Source organism: Lactuca serriola, chromosome 8 (assembly GCF_051521515.1).
Source record: "Lactuca serriola cultivar US96UC23 chromosome 8, Lser_US96UC23_V15, whole genome shotgun sequence".
NCBI lineage: Eukaryota > Viridiplantae > Streptophyta > Magnoliopsida > Asterales > Asteraceae > Lactuca > Lactuca serriola.
Genome location: NC_136415.1, coordinates 96,546,474 through 96,558,085, shown reverse-complemented (window position 1 = coordinate 96,558,085; position 11,612 = coordinate 96,546,474). Strand labels below are relative to the sequence as shown.

Below are 11,612 nucleotides of genomic sequence, written 5' to 3'. Positions count from 1 at the left end.
CCGACTCGCCGAGTCACATCCATGCAACTACTCTAAACTCGATTCTGCTTGAATCCATCGCATACAAATGATAGATCTGAGTCCAAAAAGCTGATCCACCACGTAAAGTTTCCAACTTTACGTGTACATGCACATGAAAAAGGAGATAGAGGCTAAAAAGGCACTTAGAAGAGTAGATCTAGGGTTCTTATGCAAGGCATCTCCAAAAAGGCAACAGATCCGGGCTCTACAACTCCTAAATGAACAGATCTAGGGATATCTCGTCCCATAAAGGCATCCATACAACTATAGGGCTTAGAAAATGCATCAAACTAGCCCTAGAAGAGTTCTAATGAAGATTTAAAGCATAAAACAGAAGGAATCCGAGAAATACCTCAATGAACTCTGATTTTGCCCTTGGATCTTTGCTCAACACCTCTTCTCCTTGCTCCTTTCTTCTTCTTCTTCTTCTTTAAGCCTTCAAAATCCACACACAAAAGCACTTAAAATGGATAAGGGATGGATTAGGGTTTCTCACAGCTCTCTGAGGGTGAAGGAGGCGGGTTTGGGGCACAAAGCATTGCTTAAATAGTGAGCAACCCGGGGAATTAGGGTTTCTTCCAGGCAGGCAGACTCGCCGAGTCCCGAATATGGACTCGCTGAGTCGCCAACTAACACGTGCACGAAAACACGACCCTACTCGACGAGTCAGGCCACAGACTCGCCGAGTCCCTCAATAAAACTTCTAAATAAAAACCACGAAAGCGTCATACCAAAGACGGGGCGTTACAGATCATTGACCCAATATGGCCGAGTTTGGGTTCTAGTCTCCGAAGGAGTCCGTTAGACGTTTTTAGAAGAGTCGTATAAGTCTAGGTTCTCGATTCATCCTGGAGTCACGAAGATGTATCGAGATTTGAGATTGAGTTATTGGTGGCCCTGCATAAAGAGGGATATAATTTTTTTTTGTTGAGAGATGCTTAACCTACCAGAAGGTCTAGGCCAAGCACTAGAGGTCACACTACAAGTTACAACCCTTGGAGATTTACATATGAAAATGGAACAGGTTACCATGGATTTTATCACAAACTTGTCGAGGACGGCTAAGGGATTTGAAACCATTTGGGTGATTGTTGATCACCTGACCAAGAGTGTTAATTACTTGTTATTTGGGAAAGTTCTTTCGTCGAGAAATTGGCTGATGTTTATATGTGGGAGATCGTTGTTCGCCACGGTGTACCAATTTCCATTATATCGGATCAAGATGTCCACTTCACTTCCAGGTTTTGGAAGAGTTTCCATAAAGAGTTGGGAACTAGATTGCACTTCAACACTACTTACCACCCGCAAACAAATGGACAGAGTGAGCGAAGTATCAAGACACTCGAGGATATGTTGAGAGATTGCATTATTGATTTTGATAGGAGATAGGACTCTTACCTTCCTTTGGCTAAGTTTACATAGAACAACTATCATTCCAACATCAATGCATCTCTGTATGAGCTCCTTTATGGGAGGAAGTGTCAGACTCCATTTTATTGGGGAGAGATCGACCATAGGGTCATGGGGAGCACCGAGGTTATACTATAGATGACAGAGCTTATCCTACAGATCAAGCAGAGGCTACAAAAATCACAAAGCTGACAGAAGATTTATGCTGACATGCAATGGTCCGAGATAGAGTTTCATGTAGGAGATATGGTTCTACTAAAGGTATCACCCTAGAAGGGTGTTATTCGCTTCAGGAAGTGGGGAAATTTGGGCCCTCGATTAATCGGGCCTTTTGAGTGGTGTCTAAGGTGGGCAAGGTGGCCTACCATTTAGATCTGTCTGAGGAACTAAGCCAGATTCATAGTACCTTTTATTTTTCTCAGCTTCGTAAGTGTTTGGTGGATGATTCAGTGGTGGTTTCATTGGATGACATCCAAGTTGACGAGCGCCTGAACTATGTGGAGAGACCAGTGACGATTCTTGATAGGAAGACAAAGACGTTGTGCAACAGGGTGGTGCCTTTAGTCAAGGTGTATTGGAAACACCAGAAGGTCTCGGAGTGGACTTGAGAGACCGAGACGATGATGTACGAGCTCTACCCAGATTTGTTTGCAGCTGGAGATTTCAAGGACGAAATCTAGTTCAAATAGGGGAGACTTGTAACACTGAGTTCCACGTAAATATCATCTTTAAGTTTTGGCAATTCAAGTCTTAGTAAAGGATTTTGTGATGACCACGATGTTACAAAGGATGCATCACCTCCTTTTCGACCTAGAAGCATCCATAGCCACCGTTGTTGAGTTTTTGAGGTTTTGTGGTGATTTTTGGTGTGAAGAAGAAGAAGAAGGAAACCATTGTGTGAAGATCTAGCAAGCAAGCTCCTCTTCCATTTCCTATCATATCTTTTGGACCATTGTAAGACTTCAAGTTCCAACCTTTATGCTTCATGCTTCTAGATCTAGGTTTCTTTGCATTTTTCTTCAAGTTTAGTATAGTTTCAATGGTTGGATACCATAAACTTGGCAACTTTATGGATCCTTGGGGCCCCATTGTAGATATATGTTCCAAATTTGAAGTTTTATAGAGTCTTGATGCTATACATGGAGTTTTGGGTCTCATTTCCTCCATTTTTGACCTAGCTTGAGGACGAAATATAGTTAAAGTGTAACACCCACCCAAATCAGGTATTTCCATTCTTGATATAGATGATGTGGAGTAGCGGGTATTTGTAAGGTTTGTGGTGTGACAGTGAAAATTATGTGGTGCTGAGATTAGGTGTAAGGATATAGTACCTACTCCTCGTAGCTTTATAACATTAACCCGTTTTGGTAATGATGAAACTAGAAAATGTTAGAAATTGGGTAGGGTTTATAGTAGAGATTTGGATGTCCCTTGGATTGTGTAAACACTTTCCAAACTGATATTTCTACCCTATGTCCGAGTTACAAGAAATTAAGCCTAGGATAATCCTAATGGGACACTTACGAATCTAGATACAAAAAACGTAAGACAAATTTCTAAAGAATTATGAGTTCTTATGAAGAAAAATGAGAGCTAAAAGGTGATATATTCTCCTGTAAGGAGTCTTTTATATAGAAAACGATATGTAGGTTTTCGTTTTAGGGTTGGCCGTCATGGGTTCCTTTGGAAACAAGTCAAGGGAATCTGAAATTAATGAGGAAATCAATGGTTTCCAAAAGTGACGATCTTAGTCAGTTTTACCAGCCAGGGGCTCTGCCCCTTGGACCCCGTTAGGAGCACTGTCCCTAGACGCCTCTTTAGAAACCTCGGACCCCCGATTGTCATCGAACTGACTTCTAATTTGATCTTATACATGTGTGCACTCCGCACATACCAAAACATATATTAGATTACAAATTACGAAGCCCCTTAGTTCATATGTAAGTTTCAATTACATAAAATGTCATGATGATACTAAAATCACCAACAAAAAAAATACCAAAATGCTCAAACAAAACAAAAGTAAATTCATTAGGTTTGGATTAGAAATGTAAAACCAATAATTTTGAAATAATCCATGAATGGTATTTGTGGTTTATAGTCATTAAAAGTGGCAAGAGCTTTTGGGTAGACAACATTAGACCTGGCAAACGTGTCGTGTCGTGTCGAGTTCGTGTCATGTCAAGACATTAAACGGGTTGAAAGGCCTTGACCCTAACCCAACCCGTTTAATTATCGTGTCGTGTCGTGTCAACCAATTTATTTTCTTGTCGGTTTTGTGTCGGGTTTCGGGTTAAGGTCTAGACCTTGTAAATACATTGTGTCATGTCTGCTTGAAACATTTTAAAGGTTGGAAAGTATGAGTTATGGATGCAAAAATGAAAAAGTGAAACATTGGAGTTAGGAGATGGAATGAATTTTTTTTTTAGTAAATTTAGAAGTCAAAATGAAAAGTGTTGAAGTTGGGGAGCAAAGGGGATAAGTGGTGAGAATGAGTAAAATTATGTAACTTTGAAAATTTAAATATTATTTCTAATTCTTGAGTTTGGCCCACTACAAGTCATATTCGAGTTGAAAGTCCTGACCCTAACCCTACCCGTTTAATTAGCGTGTGGTGTCGTGTCAACCCGTTTACATAAACGTGTCAAAATCTCTGACCCTAACCCGCTAATTTCGTGTCGGGTTTTCGTGTCGTGTCATGTTTTGTCAGGTGTCATGTTTTGCCATGTCTAGACAACATGGGTCTAGCACGCGCAGTTCACAAAAGTTTCTTGACACTTGTAGCATAGAAATTGGCTTACCACTATTTGTCAAATCAATGAATTGTTTTAATTAATATGATAAACACAAAAGAAGATGTTTGTTTAAGCGACATCTCAACTTCCATTATTGTCTAGATGCAATCACAACTTTCACAAAACACGTATACCAGAATTCCGTTAAGTTGGTTATAGATTTTTACTCAAAGCGTATATGATACATTCATTCTAAAATTTGCAAGAGATACAAGCCTTCCATTTCATATGTTTTTCCATGATGCCTTAATGATAGAATAGTCAACTTTAGCATGAAATCACTTAAGCAAAATTTATAACTTTTCAATTATTTTCTATAGTTACAAATTGCAACAATACATCCCTTACCTTCTTGCATGTTCCAAAAGGCATACGGAATTGCAACGACCACGTATTAAATAAAGTGTCATATTTGCAATCAAATATATAATCCACAAAAAATTTCAAAGGCAAGATAATACGTATACTCTTAATTAAACTACTTTTTTGTCTAAAGAGGAAACTCCTAATGGGCCAATTATGATCAGATTACAACGTGAAAAAAGGTCATGTGTATTTTTTTTCCTCATGTGCACTAAACACTTATTATTAAAACAATATATCCCTAAATTGGAAATGTCAAAAACACAATACTTGCAAGTTTAAGGCAACTCAAGAGAGATAAGGGCGTGTTTGTTTCACATAATGTTTTTGAAAGGAATGAAATCTGTCAAAAGAATTGGAATTTGGAGGAATTTGAATATGAATGTACCAGAAACTTAAATGTGTTTGGTTGACATAGAATGAAATCTGTTTTCTGTTTGGTTTGCTGATTTCCCAACGGAATTGAAAAATAAATTACGTATTATGACAAAAATATCCTTTAATGATTTTTTGAAGCTTATCATATTTTTTAATAAACATTACTAATTTTTATATAATTAAAAAAGTTGAAATAAAACCATTAAATATAAAAATATAAAGCAACAAATGTCATTCATTATTCTCAATTTAAAATTAAAAAAAAAAAAAAAAAAAAAAAAAAAAAAAAAAAGAGGTAACCACACACCAGGTAAAATAATGTCTAAATACCTAGTTCATAATCATATCACTCTTCCAACATAAACCTCACAAAGTTCTCCCGATCTTCTCCTTCCAAATTCCAAAAACTTAAAACGGTTCCAAGGTCACGCATTATTTTCCTACTTACTTTGAACCTATCAAAGGCACTTAATGACTGCATTTCTGAAATTTCAGGAATCACCATTGAAGCTTTTTTTTGCACTTTTGTTTCTCCTAGTATTGCTTGGTTCATGCTATTTGTTGCTTTTTCAAGTTTTTCTCCAAGGACGTTAGTTGCAATAGTTATTCCCTTAATAGTAGCATCAACTCTTTTCCTCTTCTTTGAGCCTGTGTTTGGAGATTCTTCATTTTCTGTGGTTTGTTCTTCAAAAACATCTATTTGTTCTGATTGTTCTTCATTGCTTGCATCTTCTTCCATTTGGGCAAAATCCTTGGCTTTATTCCCTTGAGCTCTTTATGAACCTATTTTGTATCGTAAAAGGTTAGCACATAAAAATATAATATAAATAGTTGAGAAGTAACAAAATATATAAAAGTCATAATATTGTACCTGTATGTAAGAATCCCAAACAGCTGGTTCAGCTGTTACAGAATGAGTGGAGCTATCATAACCAAAACCACTTGTGTTCGTACCATTTACCATATCATAAACAACTTGCAAGTCTTTTTTCATGGTTTTGATCCTTGACTCAATGTGGGGTTTACCAAATATGCCAGAGTTGGGAATTTTTTCCTTCAATGTGTTTTCTAGATGTAGTAAATATTCAGATTTAAAACCATTATCGGCTTTAAATCCTCCGATGTTCACCATATTTACCAATGCTTCCACGAGCTTGGCATCTTCAGTAATTGTCCAGTTGTGATACTTTCTGATTTTTTCCATCACACCTACTATTTTTATAAAAATAATAATTAGATGAAACAATGCATGCTATAAAAATACACAACCATATATATTACAAATATAACCAATAAAAGTAAATTAAATCTCATTATTGAAAATGAAAAATATAGCACAAATTCATAGTAAATGATAAACATAACAAAAATAGAAATGATCAATGTGTAGTATTCCAAGAATCAAACATATTTTGCGCTAAGTTGTTTCTAAATGTGATCCACTCGGTTGATACACCAACAGAAGTGATATTATCATAATCTCCACCACCGACATCTCCGGTTCCCTCGTCTAGTTCAAAGTGGTTCTCAAATGGACCAGTTGTCATTTCCTGCCTTATATAATTATGAAGAAGACAACATGCCATTATGATCTTATTTTTTAGATCAATAGGATAATATGAGTTGTCCCTCAAAATTCCTCATCTTGCCTTAAAATACCAAAGCATATTTCTATAACATTTCTTGTAGATGAATGCCTCATATTGAATAATCCTTTAGGTGTAGTTGGTTGGTGTCTTGCACGCCAGTCATTCAAATGATATCTTTGACCTCTATATGGGGCTAAGAAACCTTCACCATTTGTATAACCAACATCTACCAAATAATAACCTATATATGTAGTAAAGTTAGCATAATTAATAACTAATATATATCTAAAATAACAATTATTATACGTACACGACCTTGGGACCTTCAATCCATGTGGCCTAATTAAGGCATCTCGAAGCACTCTACCATCCGCAGCTGAGCCCTCCCATCCCGGTAAAACATAGATAAATTGCATATCTTGTGAACACACCCCTAGGACATTTGTGGCAATATCATTTTTTCTTGTCCTGTACTTAGGCTTATCTTTAAGTGGCACTAAGCACTTTATGTGTGTTCCATCTAAAGCTCCTAGACAGTTCTACATAATATAAGATAAGAAATGGTCATATGTCATATCAAGCAATTTATGTAGCACTCGAGATTTTTTATAAGTCTAATATATACCTTGAACCACTTCCATCTTTGATCTGTAGAGTTTTCTGTACAGGTTCGGGTTTCTTAAGCAAATGCGGATGCAACCTTATCACCGCGTTGCAAACTCGCGAAACAATTTTGCTAATTGTTTCTCCAGAACGTTGGAAACGACCTATCATGACCCGATTCTTCACATTATGTGCGATAAATGTGAAGAAATATGGTCACTTGTTCATCAATATCCATATGTCTACTTGTTCTTAACCCACCTAATGTATGAAGCATGTCACACAACTTTGTGAAACATCTCCGGGTCATCCTGAGATTTGATATGCACGTAGTGTCACTTTTGTAAGCATATTTGTGCATTATTGATTGCCGATCCACATCCGACGATATGTTTTTTATACGTGGTTTACCTCCTCTGTATATTTGTAGTAGCTTGCACACTGTGATAAAAAACCATGTAATACTAGTCATAACTTCATTCCAAAATGTAACGACTATTTGACTTATCTTTTTTCTGTGTTTGCTTCCAGTTAGACTAAGTCGTGTCATTTCCTGCTCATCTCCCAAAAAAGGAAAATTTTACAATTTAAAGACATAATAGTTGACATTGTTGTGGATTTTAATCATCAACAAATTTGAGTTTTAATAGAAATTTGTTGGTACAAGTAATTTTGTAAAGAAATGAATTAAATAGTTGTTTCAAAAAAGCAATATTATCAAATATATTTCGATATGAAAGTGAACTAACCTAATTAAGAGACTCCAAAACTCAACAGTTGGCATTATAAAATGATAAAGCTTATGTTTTATATCCAATGTAATACATAAAAAGGGGTGGGTCTAAAATGAACCAATGAAACCATATTTCTTTAACAAGGAATTATACTCCAAAACGTTACAATGTGTAAACAATTTTTGTGAGTATTTTGGTTTGTAGTTATGGCTTTTATCACAATCATTGGATTTTTGTCTAATCTTTTCCAAGAAAACAAGCATAATGGCTAAAGGATTGAAAACAAAAAATCACGTTGAAAAAAAAAAAAAAAAAAAAAAAACACCACACAAGCAAAAACACAAACACTTGGTGTGCATACCTATACCAACAGCTATTATATGTTATCAACGATAAATTTCAACCGCAAAATTAACAATTACTTTACTTGCAGGCTTAATTGCAGTTACGACACATAAAAGAACACATAACTGAATTGTAGTAGGATGTCAACAAAGATAATCAAAGCATTGCAACAAATATTGAATCATTGTTATTGAAGCGGCAGAACAAATATCCAAAGATTAAAAAAACAGCCAGCATGTGTTTAACAAACTATAACAAATTGAATAAAATATATATAAAAAAGTTATTGTGACTTTAACATCTGCGTACAAGATAAAAAAGGTAGATTACAATGGTAAATCCAAGCTAGTAACATAGAGTCAAATGTAACAGAGAGTCAAAGTCTTAAAGACCATAATTCATAAGCTAATTAAGAAATTAATTATTTTATATTACTCAAAGATGAAGCAAAAAGCGTATAAAAAACTATACAAGAATGGTGAAGCAATGTTATTTGAAGAACTGCGGATGAATTCGATATTTTGCTTGACAATGAAAAGGATAAAACAAAGAATAGGAAGAACTAACCTTAGGTCAACAAAGGTATCAGACGCAGGCGCACAACAAAATCGATCGGCAATGAAATTGTATTGTAGAACCGATCGAGATATGTAGATATATTGAGATACGATAATTGGGGAAAAGATAATAACAATCGGTAGATTTTTTTTTATTTCAAACGCATAAAGATAATAGGAGGATATAGAATTGAATATAGATTCTTGATATGCTGGGAAAGAATTAGAAATCAATCAACTACAGAATTAAAATATGATTATGGAAATCCGATTCCATTCAATTGGTAAGCCAAACACGATGACTACGGGATTCTAGTTTCCATTTCCTTCACTTTCCTTCGGAATCCCACAAAACAAACGTGCCCTAAAGTGATGCAAAATACAAATTCTAACACTCTTGGAAGACAAACAAGATCAAATTCAGATTCAAACAACGGGTAACTAAAAAGTAAAAAACATTAGTTGTTTACACTACATGATACAAGTATCTAAACACCTGATTTTTGTAAAAACTACATCTCAAACTAGTCAACAGGAACCTCAACTTCCATCTTCAACCCCGAGTTTCCAAGAATCTGCAATTACCAATTATAAAATCTTTATTATCAAGTATCAAACAAACAATCCATTAAATGCATATGGAAAACTTAAAGATTATGATCACTAAATGCAATATGTGATTGAGGAATAGAGGGAGTAAAAAAATGTAATTTTTCATTAGGTTAGAGAAGATAGAAAATAGAAATTCATAATTACCTTCATGAAGTCGGATTGAACTAATAAAGAATCTTTTTTATACCCTGCTTCCTCAAGAACATGTGTCAGGACAATCTGTAGAAACAGAATTCATATAAAGATTATATATCAGTTTAGTTTAAGAAACAAATTAAAATCATGTAAAAGGAAAAAAGCTTCTGTTGAAAAAGAAAAATGTAGCAAGTTCCATATACCCTTCAACAGATTCTTTTATAAGTACCAAAAATACAAACTAATAGTATAGAAATATGTATACAGCAATAGTAAACCATTTGCAAATGTATCAAATTTATAGAGATTATTGTTGGATTTTGTTACTTTGTAAATGGTTAAATCCTGTTATAGAAAACCAAAATATTGATCAGATGAATATTAGTTAAGAGAGACAAATCAGAAAGTATGTTGTTATTTAATGATCTTATCAAACATTTAATTACGTTTAGAAATATGATTTGACCTTTAAAGTATATTGATTTTTGCCTTTTTAGTCTTTATCTACCTCTGGCTCTAAACCACTTTCAGTCATTGATTTGAATCCTAATGAAGATTTACAAAGGCATCAAGGAACAAAAACAAAGATTGAATTGACAGTTTTGGAATTTTCTGTTAAACTAAGTAGTCAGAGATATGTGACAGATTTTGCTAAAAGGAAAGAACAAGAACAAGAAAACAAGGTTGTGCTCTTTTCTTCAATTTACCCTTTTCTCTATATGGCATTCTTATTATAACTGTGCTCTTTTACTTATGATTCTTTTTTGTATGATAATGATTATGATATGATCTAAAATGTTTATGCATTTTAATATTATGAAACTTACCTCCCTTTGTTGTTCAGAAATGAATTGCCCTGTCAAGTCTCGTAGAACATCTAACAAATCAGAGAATGCAACCTTCCCATTGCCATCAGAATCATAAACCTTGAATATGACTGCAAAAAAGAGAGCAAAATCCATTTTCAAAGAGTAAAAGAGAATGATTATACATGTGTTAATTGATAAAAGGGGAGGCAATTACATTCTACTTTATGTTGTAAGGTCGCACGAGAACTAAATGCAGATAAAAATAACACAAACTCCTTGAAATTCAATCCATCAATCATCCTGAATAATCTCTGAGAGAAGAAGAAGAATATGAGTTAAGAGTCATTGATAAACTTAAACGATGATGAGATACATGACAATTATGAAAAAAATGTAGCATAGAACTAACAATTGCATAGTAAGAAAAACCTGAGAGAGGGGATTGACGGCGAATTCCGGCACCGAAAGAAATTCGTCAGCTGAGATGAACCCACCACTGTTACGATCCAACTGACAGAACCTTTGGTACAAGGAAACTATCTCTTGTTGCGAAACTACAATCAATTAAACAAAAAATAATCCAATTTAGACGATATCAGAAGAACGTAGTTCCAGATTCTCAACTCCGTGATCTCTTACATGTGTTGTTGCAATGTTCTTGGACTTCTTCGATGTCGTATTGAGTGAGCATTGACGATGTGTTCCCCATGACTTCGAAGAGATTTTTGTACTGAATTTGAGAATAGGGTAGAACCCTAGGTTATTTATTGTGGGTATTGAAATGCGTGAGATTTGGGGAAAGAGAAGGGAGAGATTTGGTGACCAGCACAACAATAATCAAGAAACAGGTAGCCTGTGATCTTGAAAGTGGATTTGCGAAAGTTTTGACCTTTGAGTTTGACCAATTGCTTTTTACCTTTTGTTTGGATGCACGAACATAGATATATGTTCCTCCTTTTTCTAATTTTTCTACTATTTTTTTTAGAATGAGGAAAGATTATACGGTTCTAAAGTATAAATAGAGAGATGTTTGTATGTGGAGCCCGACAAGAAGGAGAACACTGCTTGGTATGTCGGGATACCGTGTGGAGCTCGGCACCGTCGGCAAAGAGGATGAGGCTTGTTTGGCTTAGGTGTAACTCAGTGAAACTGAGCTCAGCACCACTCCCCTTAGACTTAGTAGGTGTTTGACAAAACTTTTTAAAATAGCTTATTGGACGTGTTTGGTATGAAGCTTTTGGAAGCGTTTGGGAGCTTCTAC

General features: G+C 35.1%; 1 protein-coding gene across 1 annotated transcript; it reads right to left on the bottom strand.

The window, feature by feature from the left end:
* Nucleotides 1-9,034: 9,034 nt before the first annotated feature.
* LOC145070263 (uncharacterized) lies at nucleotides 9,035-11,211 on the bottom strand. Its single transcript, XM_079017196.1, has 6 exons — nucleotides 10,991-11,211; nucleotides 10,781-10,905; nucleotides 10,566-10,662; nucleotides 10,370-10,479; nucleotides 9,552-9,626; nucleotides 9,035-9,370 (listed from the first exon to the last, which is right to left on the bottom strand). Exons 1-6 carry the CDS (start codon nucleotides 11,058-11,060, stop codon nucleotides 9,320-9,322), a joined length of 528 nt encoding a protein of 175 aa, XP_078873322.1. The 5' UTR covers nucleotides 11,061-11,211; the 3' UTR covers nucleotides 9,035-9,319.
* Nucleotides 11,212-11,612: the final 401 nt, after the last annotated feature.